Raw genomic sequence first — 14,648 nt, 5'->3', positions numbered from 1 at the left:
TTTGTGGAGTGACTTTCTTGTCCATCTAGTAATTCAAAAGTTGGATCCAGTAACTCGTAAAGCTTGTAACCTTAAATGGAGCGAGGCCGACGATCCACCTACGTACGAAGAGCTAAATCGGTTTTTGACCGGTCGTTGTCGCGCGCTAGATGATAACGCTATCAGCTCAAATTCGAAATCGAATCGCGCATCGAATGTATCTCGCGCCCATGTAGCGACTACCTCTGACTCCGCTCAGCGACCCAACGCCTCCGCACAAGCATGCCCGTTATGCAAGGCTTGACATTATCTAAGCGCGTGCCCTAAATTTGTCGCCTTAACTCCGAAGTTGCGTATGGAAACAGTAAAGAAATTCAAACGCTGTTTGAATTGTATGAGTGTGGCTCATTTATTACCTGACTGTACAATCCAATATTCATGCAATCGATCGTGTCAAAAACGACATCATTCCCTGCTCTATATGGAACTTGCGTCACCTTCGTCTTTGTCTGCGATCGAGAATGCTGGTGGTGAATCATCCGCCATATCTGAGCAAATTAATTCTCTCGTCGCGTCCACTACTATGTGCGCTCGCGATCAGGTACTTCTCGCTACTGCGAGAGTCACGGTCAGCGTATCCTCCGGTTGCTCTGTGGTGGTTCGAGCTCTGCTTGATCAAGGCTCTGAGGCCACTTTTATTTCTGAGACCTTAGCTCAAACGTTGCGAGCTAAACGTACTTGAATGCCTGTCGCCATCTCCGCCGTCGGAGGTGTTCAAATCGGTCACGTTCGTCAGGCTCTAACCATTACTGTATCGCCGTCGCGGCGAGCCACACCGTCCTTCGCCACGACGGCACTTATTCTTAAATCTCTAACGTTGGACGCTCCGAAACGCGTATCATCGCGGTCCGCCTTATCGCATCTCTCGCATCTATCATGGGCGGATCCCGATCCTACCAGCTCGGAAATTATTAACATAATAATCGACGCTGACTTGTATGGCGACATCATTTTGGATGGAATCCAGAAAGGTGCTTCTGGCCAGCCTATTGCCCAGAACACCGTCTTCGGATGGGTGTTGTCGGGCCCAGTGGTGGCGACGGCGTCCGCACTTCACACTCCCGTCCACTTTAACGTACATCATTGTGCGTCAAGTCTGAATCTGGAGACTGCGCTCTGCAAGTTTTGGGAGACTGAAGAACTTCCTACCACTCGAATTCCCACATCTAAAAAAAAACAATGTGAAAAATATTTTTGCGCGACTCACTCTCGTGATTCGACGGGGCGATACATTGTACGTCTGCCCTTTCGTGTTTCGCCGCCGCCGCCCAGCGGTGATTCTCGCCGAATTGCCGAAAATCAATTCAACCGGCTCACCCGACGCTTGAATTCGCCAGCGAGCGGAGTATTTTCACTTCATGCACGAATATGAGCATTTGAATCACATGCGACGGGCCCCGGCGGAATCCGAACCATCAAATCAGCGCGTACATTCCCCACTATCCGGTCTATAAAGTTGACAGCGCTACAACCCGATTGCGTGTAGTGTTTAATGCTTCCAGCTTCACTTCTAACGATACCTCGCTTAATGAATTTTTAACTCCCGGGCCTAAACTTCAAAATGATTTATCGGCGGTTATGCTACAATGGCGTCAATTTCAATTCCTATACACCGCGGATATTGCTAAAATGTATCGCCAAATTTTAATCGATGAACGCGATATCGATTACCAACGTATTTTGTGGCAGCCGGAGAATGCTGAGTCGGTGTACGATTATCAGCTTCTCACTGACACGTACGGCATGTCATGTGCTCCGTATCTTGCCCTGCTTCCTATTCTACATAAACAAACTTATGTGAACGATGTCCTGTTCGGCGCCCACGATATTCGAACTTTGAAACATAAGCGCGATGATCTCGTGTTACTGCTGCGTTGCGGGCAATTCGAATTGCGGAAGTGGGCGAGCAACTTTTCTAATCTACTCGATGACATTGATCCTCGCAATCACGGTTTAGCGTGCGACAAATCGTTATCAACTGATGAAACCGTTAAGGTTCTCGGAATTGTGTGGAGCCCAGCTCTTGATGCGTTTTGCTATCGCGTCTCCCTGGAGGGCTCGCTCCCCAAGACCAAATGATCCATTCTCTCAATTATCGCTCGATTGTACGATCCATTGGGCTGGGTCACTGTCGCTGCAAAGATTCTAATGCAGCGTTTGTGGCGCCTGCAACTTGAGTGGGATTCCCCCCTCCCATCGTCTATTTTGGACCGCTGGGAATCTATTTATTCTCAGCTTGATCATTTAAATCATCTTCGAATCAAAAGATGGACGGGTCTTCTACCCGGGCAGCGTGTCGAACTGCACGGATTTGCCGATGCCTCGACTTTGGCATACGCCGCGTCGGTATATCTAAAATTCATTAGTGCTGAGGTGAGATCCATGTTACGCTGCTCGCTGGCAAATCTAAAGTGGCTCCCATCAAACCTATCACTATTCCTCGTCTGGAACTCTTGGCTGCTCACTTGCTTGTCCGCCTCCTTGGTTTTGTCAGGATGACCCTTGAGCTGACCTCCGTCTCCTGCTTCTGTTGGTCAGACTCTACGGTTACTCTCACCTGGTTGCGATCTCATCCCTCCCGGTGGGCTACGTTTGTAGCAAATAGAGTATCCAAGGTTCAAGAGCTTCTACCTGATGTCAGCTGGCACTATGTGCCTACATACGATAATCCTGCCGATTGCGCCTCACGAGGCATACACGGTGGTGACATATTGTCGCATTCTACGTTGTGGCACGGCCCACCATGGCTATCACTTTCGCGAGGCCTGACCTCCTGACTTCGAATCTTCCGAGACCGAGTTCCCGGAGGAAAAGAAAGTTACATTTCTCCATGTTGCGGAACTGGTTTCTCATTGGAAACTTGCTACCCCCGATTTTCTTCCTGAAACAAGCTAATTCGCGTAACCGCATATTTTTTAAGGTTTATTGCCAACTGCCGTCGCAAGAGTGGGACCACTGAACCTCCATCTTGTCGCGCGGCTCTCTCGAGTCAGGAGGTGTCGGATGCCAAATTCTTCTGGATCCGTCAAATTCAGGGAGAAGTGTTCCAATCAGATCTACGATCGCTAAAAACTACTCGCACAGTCGCTCCTAAAAGTTGGCTTTCTGCTTTGAATCCATTCTTGGATTCTAATAAAATTCTTCGCGTCGGCGGCCGCCTAAGGCACGCGCCGCTCCCTTACGATACCAAACACCCGATCCTACTTGCTTCACATCCGCTTGTGCGTCTCCTGATCGTCCAAGCACACCTCCGCACTTTGCACGGAGGGCACCAACTAACACTTAATTCTCTTCGGCAGGAGTATTGGATTCTGCGCGCCAGAAATCTCGTCAAATCTGTCATACATTTCTGTGTTACTTGCGTGCGCGAGAGGGCTGCCACTCCCACGCAACTAATGGGGGACCTTCCTGCCTCCCGAGTCTCTCCTCCGCCTCGAGCTTTCTCTTGGTGTGGTCTCGACTATGCTGGACCGGTGAAGGTCCGTGCATCTGCCGGTCGTGGCATCACATCTCGCAAGGCATATATCGCGCTCTTTATATGTATGTCAACGCGCGCGATTCACTTGGAATTAGTCGGCGACTACAGCTTCTCCGCTTTTAGAGGCGCTTTCACTCGCTTCTGTTCCCGACGCGGCCTTCCTCAGATCATCTATTCCGATAACGGCACCACATTTGTGGAAGCTGATAAGGAGTTAACCGCGGCATACAAGGCGGCGGTAAGCGATCCTAATTTCTTAAATCAAACAGCCACGGATCGCATATCTTGGCACTTCACCCCCCCCCCTCCTTTCCTCATTTCGGGGGATTGTGGGAGGCGGGGGTCCGTAGCATGAAGCACCATCTTCGACGGGTTATTGGTAGCCATACATTGTCGGTCGAAGAATTTACGACGCTCCTCTGCCAAGTCGAGGTATGCCTTAATTCTCGTCCGATCGCTCCATTATCGGACGCGTTCGATGATTATCAATACCTAACCCCGGGGCATTTTTTAATTGGGTCGGCAATCACGACCCCCCCCTGCACCGTCATTGCTCACGATTCCTGAAAATCGCCTGTCTCGCTGGTTAACTGTTCGCCAGTTATCTGAACGATTCTGGCGTCTGTGGGCCAGTGACTACATTAATACTCTTCAACAACGGACGAAATGGCGCCAAATCACGTCCCCAATCGAGGTAGGGCGTCTCGTGTGCCTCCGCAATCCAAACATTCCGCCGTGTAAATGGGAGCTCGGCCGCATCATTCAGGTTCATCTTGGTGCTGACGGGCTTACCCGCGTCGTAATGATTAAGACCGCCACTTACGTGAGACCCATTGGAAAACTCTACGTGCTTCCTGTCGATTGTGAAGCAACCCTATCATAACTCATTACGAGGGACCATCCTTCCCTCCGCTCTCTATTTTCCTCTCTCCCCTTTTCCTTCTCACGTCTCTTTATCTCTCCTTCCCTTTTTATTCCCTTTCGAGGGGTGCTTCTCAATCACATTTTGCGCTAATCATAAGTTTTGCATTAGTCATAAGTTTTGCGTTAGTCATAAGTTTTGCGTTAGATGGAAGATCCGCGAATATTAAATTTAGATATTAGAGTTATTCTACTCAGTGCTGGATTCGCGATTACTCTCCGTCCGCATCATGTATTCTCATTAATTGTGACTGCATAGGCTCATGGCGGGCGGAATGTTCGCGATTCTATTGCTCATATCGGGCTCGAGCCGCTGCGATCAGCTGTTTCCTGACACGCGAGAGACGCGTGTCTTGAGCACGCTTGAGCCAGCGTTTCCCGGGTGCGACACGTGAAACGCTGTCTCCTAATCGAATTTTGGCCAATGGGCTTGGAACGCGATCCCGCCGGTTCGCCGGATTTTCGTGTAAGCGTTCGCCCGCAAGTCAGTTGTGCGCTTGTGCCTCCATCGAGCACCCGCATACTCAAAGTATTCTTCTTATTCTCGCGAACAGTAGACCGTACTGTTTCGCTGTACATTCGTGCATCTATCTCTGTCAATCGGACGCCGTGCTGTGTGCATTGCGTGCGAACCGCTTCCGATTCGAACTAATTATTTGTGATAATTCAAGATTTGTCATTCATAGTGTTGGTGACGCGCGTGATAGCGGTGGATCGCGGTCGCGACACCCTCTTGCGATCCGCGTCATCTTCTTAATACGCGCTCAAGATCTCCGCTCCGGAAGGGTGTGCATATCACACTCGGCAAGATTTCCGTCGCGTCGATCTATCGCATTTACGGGGGTTCAATATCTATGTTCGTTCGGCGCCCCGCTATCTCGTTCTATCCAAGTGCATGCACCCATGTAAATTTTTAGTGAATTAAAGGAATAGTGCAAGGTATATTTGTCTTTAATGGTGTGATTTCCCTGCTCAACATCCTCCCGCACTTCCATCTCGCCACGCTCAGCGCTGGGCGATTCCGGCGTCATATGTTCTGTGCGTGATCAGTACAAGTGAGTAGTCACGCGCCGACAGTGACCTTTGACACATATCCTAAATAGCACAAAATATTTATCAAATATTTATAAAATATTTATAAGAAGAATAAATATTTATGATAAATATTTTGTACATATTTTTATGTCCGAGTTTATCAGGTATAAAAAAATTATAATACACATTTATGAAATTATTTAAAATAAATATTTATACCATTATTATCAAAGAATATAAAAAATATTTCAAGTTCATATACCATAAATATTTTTCAGTACATTTTAAAAATATATTCTATATATTGTTGATAATAATTTTTGTATCATTTCTAAATGATTTATAAAAATAATTATATAATCTTCAAAAAATATTTTTTGAAAGTAAATTTGTAAAATATTTATAAATATTTATGATAATATTTTGTGCTATCTGGGATGTTTCTTCTGACTACTTATTATTTTCTTGTTAGTATCTTGTGTAGAATTCTCTTTTTTATATGCTTTCCTTTTCTTCTTTCTATATTTTCTTTTTCTTCTTAACCTACCCAGATAGCACAAGGACATCCATTGTATGTCCAATAATCTTTTAATATTTTGTAAAATATAAATAAAACATTCACAACTATTTATATATTTTTTTTTCTATTTCTTTTATCTTCTAAAAGTCATTTATAATTGGTCAAATTATATTTTATGTTTACTGTTACGGATAATATCTTACGGATGTTCTATGATTGGTTGACTTGTTCTATCTTCTGATTCCATTGGCTAATTTTTACGTTACGTCTTATGCTTATGGTTATGGAAATTCATGTGCGAGGGCTTTTACAGTTTTCCGTTTTTCAAGTAAGGGCTACCGCACAAACTCTTCCATAACGCGTTACGTTACGTTAAGTACTCCATACGAACCTAAGTTGTACTTAAAATTTAACTTAAATCACGCACAAAGAAATCCTTAACGTAAGAACTTAAGAACTTAGGGCCACCGCACAAGCTCTTCCGTAACGTGTTACGTTACGTTACTCACAAGGAAGGAAAAGCTAAAAAAAAAAAAAATCAACGCACAAAGAAAAACGTAAGTGCCGTAACGTAATAAGTAAGAATAAGGTGAATCGTGTGTGGTCGAGGTAAATGTACAATATATTTTATAATAAAAAGTTTTGAAGTTTTTTAAATTTTGTTAATTAATAATATTATTTATTATATTTATTATAATAAAGTTTTATGTATATATATATATATATATATATGTATATATATACACATATAACTTTATTAAAAATAAAAACTGCAGGAAAAGAGGTTATATCTTATATTTTTCATTATCTAAGTACGAAAATAGACTACGTAATTACAACAGCATTATAAATAAATATATAACTTTGTTATAGATATATAATTTATTTTTGCATTTAGATAATGTTACATTATATTACCTTTTATCTTTAAATAATCAGACTTACATAGATTTTTTATTTATAATATTATTTTTATTATCGTAATCAAATTCAACAAAATATTCTGCAGAAAAATTCTGAAGACGAAAACTTTGTACAAAAATCTGTAAAAACTGCAGAAATTTATGCATAAAATATGCAATTTTTTGCGCAATAATTTTTGCATAATTTTTTCCTATGGGATGTATTTGAAGATATCTGTTTTTTAGTTTTTTTATGCTATCCCCGATGGAAATATTTTATTGAAAATCTCTTTCAATTGACCCATTTCATTGAAATTTATTAAATTCATTAAAATTTGTTAAAATTTATTAAAACTGATTTAAATCATTAAAATTTTATAAAATTCATTAAATTTATTTTATTGTTATTTAACAAAAAAATAAATTATATGAATTTTAATGAATCTTAAAGAAACCTTAATAAATTTTAATTAATTTCAATTAAATGTAACGAATCTTACTGAATCTTAGTGAAAAGGGATCATTTGGGAGAGATTTTCAGTAAAATTTTTAGTAATATATTTCCATCAAGGATGTATAGGATATATGTATTAAATTATTATGTAATTTTAGATTGAACAAGATGTTAACTCGAAGAAAAAAACTTTTATTGGTATTATTATTATTTATAATAATAATTAAAAAATTAAAAACCAAAAGAAAACATAAAATATGGGCCAACAGAAGATGGTACGTAAGATTCATTAATAGAAAGAGACAACAACAAGGGGAGTACCATAATTTATTTAAAGAGCTCAAAGGATCTAAGGATAACGATATGTTCTTTGAATACAGCAGAATGTCAATGCTGCATTTTGAAAAGTTATTACATTTTGTACAGCCTCGTCTTATTAAAAGAAGTAAGAGAGCTCTTATTCCAGAAGAAAGACTTCTTATTGCGCTGAGGTAATTATACTCTCTCACACGTTTGCGTGTATCAATATGATTAGATTTATTAAATTTTTTTATAAATTTTGTCATAATATATACAAAAAGCTTTTAATTTAATTAGCTATCAAGTTTTATTACTTAATTATGTGTTTAAATATAAATATATAAATATATATTTTGAATATTTTAATTTTTTTACAGATATCTTGTAACCGGGAATTCAATAAGTTCCATTGCTCTTTCTTTTCGAGTTGGTCAATCTACAGTAAGAAATATAATAAAAGAAATCTGCGTTGTAATTTCTAACACTCTAAGTTCTTTGTATCTGACGGTTCCAACAGAAGAAGAGTGAAAATTGATTACTGATGGATATTGGAACACATGGCAAATGCCAAATTGCTTTGGAGCAGTGGATGGCAAGCATATTAAATTAAAATGTCCACCAAACTCTGGTAGTTGCTATTATAATTATAAGAAATATTTTAGTATTGTGTTGATGGCTATTTGTGATCATTTATATAGATTTAAATTAGTAGACATAGAAGGCTATGGAGGAAATAGTGGTGGTGGCATATTTCATGTTTCAACTATTGGACAAAATTTAGAGAATGATCAGTTAAATTTACCAAAAGATAATGCCAAACTTCCTGGTAGCGATATCAAATTACCAGGATTTTTTATAGGAGACGCTGCTTTTCCACTTACAACGAGAATAATGAAACCTTATTGCGGTTCAAATTTAACAATTGCTCAAAAAATTTTTAATTATAGACATTCTAGGGCGAGACGTACAATTGAAAGTTTATTTGGAATTTTAGCTAATCGCTGGCAAGTTTTTCATAAATCTATTTGTATGTTGCCACAAACAGCGGATAAGAGAACATTAGCATCAGTATGTTTACATAATTTTTTGATGTATGAAGAACAAAAAGATGCTAGCAAAGAGTATAGCCAAGAAATTGATAGTAATAATATATCTTGGTTACCTGTAGAAATTAATGCTGAACGAGATAATACACAAATAGCCATTACTCAACGAGATATGTTATGTAACTATTTTGTTTCTTTGGTAGGAAAAGTAGATTTTCAATATGACTATATACGTAGGGGTACATACCGAGAATAAAAATCATTATCTATTAAGTTAATTTTAATTTTATTTTTTTAAATAATGCGTTTTTATATTGTAAGAACATTTTACCATTTTTTGTAACAGTATTATTTATTTACTGACAATAGATAAAATATTATAAAAAATACATTTAATAAAACATTGGCTATAACAGTGTCTTTTTTATGTAAAAATTATTTTTTATTTTTTATTAAAGTGTAATAACACATGTTTTTGTTAAAAAATAAAAGTTTTATTGCAAAATTTTATTAGATACATTGCAGATTACAATCAAGTAAGTAATGCTTAATAATATATTTCTAATATTAAATAACGCTTAATATATTAAAGTAATACGTAATCATATATTATATTAAAATTAAAAATTATTGTACTGTAACTGTAAAAAAATGTTTAACAGTCTTTGGTTTGGACACAAAATAAAGAAAATAAAAATGGTTGCAATAATTTGCCATTACATTATTTTTAATACAAACTAAAACTACTTTCTTGTTTAATAAAAACATAAAATAAACTAAAAAAATAACTTTTATAATAAAAACAAAATAAAAATTAAGTACAAAACTTTGTAACATAAATGAGTAAGTCTCTACCGAGAGTTTAAATCAGGTTAGAGTCAGGCCAATTAGTCAATAGTTATGCTGGTTACAACGGAAGTAACCTAATTTTCGTTGTGACCAGCATAGTTATTGGCTAATCGGCTCGACTCTGACCCGATTTGAACTCTCGGTAGAATTTTACTCAATAAAAACTTTAGAAAATATAGAGCATAAATAAGTAAAAAAAAGATTACAATTTTCATCGAGTGGTATAATGAGATCTTGGAATATTTTATTTCGTCTTCTACTGCGTTCCGGCTCCGCCATTCCTTGTAAGGACAAAGTAATAAATTCTGCAAAAGCATGGTCTGCAGATTTAGAAACAATGTTTTGATCTGATGTAGAATTCATTTGTAGCTCAATACAAATATTCATAGCTGCATTAGTAAGATCTTGTAGAACATCATTTTCATTTTTGATAGCAAAACTTTTGTTCATTTTACGTGATTTTTTAATAGGTTCTTCAGATTCATATTTAGCATTATCTTGGTTTGACAAAGATTTTTCAATTTCTGTTTTATTTAAATTGTCATTATTTATGACTTCGGTTTTCTGTGATGTTGCATTTTTATTGCGAGAAATAGCATCAGATATTTGTATATTTTTATATTGTTTTATATTAGTTACAGTTCTGGAAGAAAAATTAAACAGAAATAAAATAAACATATATTTAGTATAAATATAAATATTCTATATAATAAATAGAAAGTATGTAAAAAGTTAAAACATTAATTATACAATACTAGCCGTCTTTTCTGTATATATTCGTTTAAAAAAGACAACTGTGACAACAGAGAAGATTTCTTTTTTGTAGAAGCTGCACTTCCGCTCTTTAAGTCTTGTTCTTTCTTTAATTTGGCGTATTGTTCTCTTAAAGTCGTCATTCTTTTTTTACAATATTCAGCTGTGTAGTGATTCCCTGAAAATAATATAATAATTAAACTTATAAATTATACAGGCTGCGTTTCAATATTTACTGCCAGCACTAAAAATTTATAATTTATATTATTATACACTATAGATTTTTAGTACAGGCAGTGAATATCGGATTACAACCAAAAATAAAATAATAATTTATGAAAACGTTATAAATTAAAGCATTAAAATCTAAAAATGTCTTTCAAAAAATATTTGTACACTATTTTGAGAATTTTAGAACGCCTTTAAAATATTAAGCCGTAACGTTCTTTGGGATCATTAATAATGTAATAAAAAGTTTTACTTACCAAGATTTTTATCCTTTGTCATAATTAAAGATATTTCTTCCCAGGCATTATTTTTTAATTCATTGTCCTTAAAATCTCGATTTCTTTTATCATATAGAAATCTTCTTTCTCTATACAGGGAGTCCCAGAGCATACTGGTCACTGTTCATAAAAAGGTAGATGGGATCGAGATGAACATAAAAGTTCAATATTGTTGTGGGTTCGGTCTGCTAATAATCGAGATATAAATTTTTTAAATTATGCGAATGAGAGCGCGCCTTGCGCGCCGAAGGAAGGGCTCGAGCCGCTCGAGCCATAGCACGGCCTACTGTCTCAAGCATTGGCTGCCGGCGGCGGCGGGGGAAAGAAGGAGAAGCGTGGCGTCGTCGCCGTTCCCACGTCTCGCCGCACCGCGCCTAAGCTCGCGTCGATGGCTACTACGCATACTCGCGATTACATGACGAGATTATGAATTATTAATAAAAATAGGACAAATTTAAATCGTAACAAACTTTTGTAAATAAGAAAGTCGAAAGAGAGAAAGCGATGGAAACGTATGGAACCTGCAAATAATATAACATTTGCCGCATCAAATTCTCTCATCGTTTTTTATGGAATATTGAATTAACGAAGATTTGTCACGATTGATTCTTTATACATTCTCCTTTCGTAACCATCTTATTAGAAGATTACGAAATGCACAAAATACTATCCCTAATATGCACTCTTTGTAAAATAACACGATAGAAAAGTATTCACGTTTGATCTAACGACTTCAGGATAAATTATTCGATGCAACTTCTACGGTAATTATAGGTAATTAGAGATCAATGTTATGTCAAGTATCGTTAGTATGGTTAACTAGAAATGATTTTCTCTTGTATATGATAGAGAACTTCGAATTTCTTCTATCGTTAATACATTATACGTCACTGAAAATCTGTCGTAATTAATAATGCAATTAGAAGTAGAAGAAACTGTAAGTTTTCTATGGTTATAAAAGAAAATCCTTCGTTGTGTTAACAATACATGATATTGAACATTAATTTTTAAGCATAATTATCGTAGCATCGCGCCTAAGCTATCGTGAAATCGTTACATCAAGAGGGAATATTTTTCTGTGTTATAACAAAAAGTGTAACATACTATGGATAAGTATTTCGCGCATTTTAGTATGACACCTCTCTCTCCTTCTCTCTTTTACTCTCTCTCTCTCTCTCTCTCTCTCTCTCTCTCTCTCTCTCTCTTCCTCTTTCCTTCTCAAGCACTGCGTAGTACACAATTACAATAAATATTACTACGTTTAACAACATCTTTAGTTTGTACTATTCTACTTTCATTATGTGTAATTTGAATAAAATTTTAACAATTATCATTTCTTTATATTTTTAATGTTACACACGATCGAAAAAAAAATTATCAAAAGTTATCACTAAAACTGCGATAAATAATCAGCACAATACTTTCTTTCTGAGTGTCGTATCGTGTTTAATGTTAAAAATGTTAAAAAATAGTAATCTTGTTAAAAAAATTTTATGACATTTAATGAAACTCTAATAATATTGATTGGAACTGTTGTTGAAAATGTCGTTTATCGTGTTTCTGTAAATACTTTAGAGGGAAAGATATTCCTGCTAAATTACAAAGTATAAAAGTACAAAGTTCAATTTTACATACGAATCAAGAGTAAATAAAAAATTCAATAATGAATAAAAGAATTTAGAGTCTCTTCTACTTTTAATTGCATTATTAATTATGACAGATTTTCAGTGACTTATAATGTATTAACGATAGAAGAAATTCGGAATTCTCTATCATATACAAGAGAAAATCATTTCTAGTTAACCATACTAACGACACTTGACATAACATTGATCTCTACTTATAATTACCGTAGAAGTTGCATCGAATAATTTATCCTGAAGTCGTTAGATCAAACGTGAATATTTTTCTATCGTGTTATTTTACAAAGAGTGCATATTAAGGATAGTATTTTGTGCATTTCGTAATTTTCTAATAAGATGGTTACGAAAGGAGAATGTATAAAGAATCAATCGTGACAAATCTTTGTTAATTCAATATTCCATAAAAAACGATGAGAGAATTTGATGCGGCAAATGTTATATTATTTTCAGGTTCCATACGTTTCCATCGCTTTCTCTCTTTCGACTTTCTTATTTACAAAAGTTTATTACAATTTAAATTTGTCCTATTTTTATTAATAATTTATAATCTCGTCGTGTAATCGCGAGTGTACGTAGCAGCCATCGACGCGAGCTTAGGTGCGGTGCGGCGAGACGTGGGAACGGCGACGACGCCACGCTTCTCCTTCTTTCCCCCGCCGCCGCCGGCAGCCAATGCTTGAAACAGTAGGCCGTGCTATGGCTCGAGCGGCTCGAGCCCTTCCTTCGGCGCGCAAGGCGCGCTCTCATTCGTATAATTTAAAAAATTTATATCTCGATTATTAGCAGACCAAACCCACAACAATATTGAACTTTTATGTTCATCTCGATCCCATCTACCTTTTTATGAACCGTGACCAGTATGCTCTGGGACTCCCTGTATAATTCGATTAAATAATCATCTTCTATTTTTTCTTGAACACATGCATTGGTAGCATTTTCATTTATATCCGTTACAGTTTCTTCATTAATTAATATCTCTTCGTTATTGTAAGTATAATTATATTGATGATCCATGTTCATTATCTACATATTTAAAAAAATGAGATATTAATAAAATTATTTTGCTGTGAAACAAAAGTATTTTTTATCGCATTTAATCATATATACTATGTTAAAACTTTATATAGTATATAATATTAACCGTGTTCTTTAAAAAGTGGGTAATAAAAAAAATAATTTTAATGGTGAGAAGCAAAATTTCTTTTTGTTACACTCACTGTATAAGGTAAATTGTCTGAAATAAAATTACCCAGATAGCCAGTTTGGTATAATAAAGATATTAGCATATTCCTATGCATTTATGTCGTCCGTTGTGCTGTTGTTTGCTAGCATTCGATGTCGGAAATAAAATTCTTTGCACGTTTCAAACATTATGCTAGCATTACTTAAGATTAGTGTCGAATGCTAGCAAATAACAGCACAAGGGATGACGTAAATGCATAGCAAGATGCTAACATCTTTATTAGCAACATGAGAACAATTTGTGCTCATACATACATTTGTGGCTATCTGGGTAAAGTTATATGTAAATAAAATATGTAAAATACAATAATAAAAATAATATAAATAAAAAATGTGCATAAATCTGATTATTTAAAAATAAAAGGTAATATAATTTAACATTATCTAAATGCAAAAATAAATTATATATCTATAACAAAGTTATATATTTATTTATAATGCTGTTGTAATTACGTAGTCTATTTTCGTACTTAGATAATGTTAAAATATAAGATATAACCTCTTTTCCTGCAGTTTTTATTTTTAATAAAGTTATATGTGTATATATATACATATATATATATATACATAAAACTTTATTATAATAAATATAATAAATAATATTATTAATTAACAAAATTTAAAAAACTTCAAAACTTTTTATTATAAAATATATTGTACATTTACCTCGACCACACACGATTCACCTTATTCTTACTTACGTTACGGCACTTACGTTTTTCTTTGTGCGTTGACCAAAGTTTAAGGTTACGTGCGGGCTTAAGTATAAGTCCAGTACTTAACGTAACGTAACACGTTACGGAAGAACTTGTGCGGTGGCCCTTACGTTAAAAGTTTCTTTGTGCGTTGATGTAAGTTTAATTTTAAGTACGAACTTAGGTTTATGGAGCACTTAACGTAACGTAACGTGTTACGAAAAAGCTTGTGCGGTGGCTCTAAGTTTGTACTTAAAATTAAACT

At 36.1% G+C, this 14,648-nt stretch overlaps 2 protein-coding genes across 3 annotated transcripts; one reads left to right on the top strand and one right to left on the bottom strand.

The window, feature by feature from the left end:
- The first annotated feature begins 6,088 nt into the window (after nt 1-6,088).
- Nucleotides 6,089-9,057, top strand: LOC114255303 (protein ALP1-like). 2 transcript variants are annotated; one of them, XM_036289037.1, is made up of 2 exons: nt 6,089-6,602; nt 7,508-9,057. In XM_036289037.1, exon 2 carries the CDS (start codon nt 8,214-8,216, stop codon nt 8,949-8,951), a length of 738 nt encoding a protein of 245 aa, XP_036144930.1. In that variant the 5' UTR covers nt 6,089-6,602; nt 7,508-8,213; the 3' UTR covers nt 8,952-9,057. The 2 variants fall into 2 exon arrangements, with proteins under 2 accessions (XP_036144930.1, XP_036144929.1); XM_036289036.1 differs by lacking the exon at nt 6,089-6,602 and having other exon boundaries at nt 7,281-7,840; nt 8,027-9,057.
- A 385-nt stretch (nt 9,058-9,442) lies between these two features.
- On the bottom strand, nt 9,443-13,460 carry LOC114255304. Its single transcript, XM_036288852.1, has 4 exons — nt 13,318-13,460; nt 10,783-10,892; nt 10,304-10,475; nt 9,443-10,187 (listed from the first exon to the last, which is right to left on the bottom strand). The coding sequence occupies exons 1-4, from the start codon at nt 13,458-13,460 to the stop codon at nt 9,695-9,697; spliced, it is 918 nt and encodes a 305-aa protein (XP_036144745.1). The 3' UTR covers nt 9,443-9,694.
- Nucleotides 13,461-14,648: the final 1,188 nt, after the last annotated feature.

Source organism: Monomorium pharaonis, chromosome 6, assembly GCF_013373865.1.
Source record: "Monomorium pharaonis isolate MP-MQ-018 chromosome 6, ASM1337386v2, whole genome shotgun sequence".
In the NCBI taxonomy this organism is placed as follows: domain Eukaryota; kingdom Metazoa; phylum Arthropoda; class Insecta; order Hymenoptera; family Formicidae; genus Monomorium; species Monomorium pharaonis.
Note: the sequence above shows the minus strand (reverse complement) of the source record. Positions and strands in the feature narration are given on the sequence as shown.

Bases quoted from the DNA above. Each gene is read 5' to 3' on its own strand.
- LOC114255304 (XM_036288852.1), bottom strand. From the start codon at position 13,460: ATGGATCATCAATATAATTATACTTACAATAACGAAGAGATATTAATT. The intron at 10,893-13,317 runs GTCCCAGAGCAT...CTCCCTGTATAG, and splicing joins TTAATCGAATTATACAGGGA to AGAAAGAAGATTTCTATATG. The intron at 10,188-10,303 runs GCTAGTATTGTA...TTTTTCTTCCAG, and splicing joins GAATATATACAGAAAAGACG to AACTGTAACTAATATAAAAC.
- LOC114255303 (XM_036289037.1), top strand. From the start codon at position 8,214: ATGCCAAATTGCTTTGGAGCAGTGGATGGCAAGCATATTAAATTAAAA.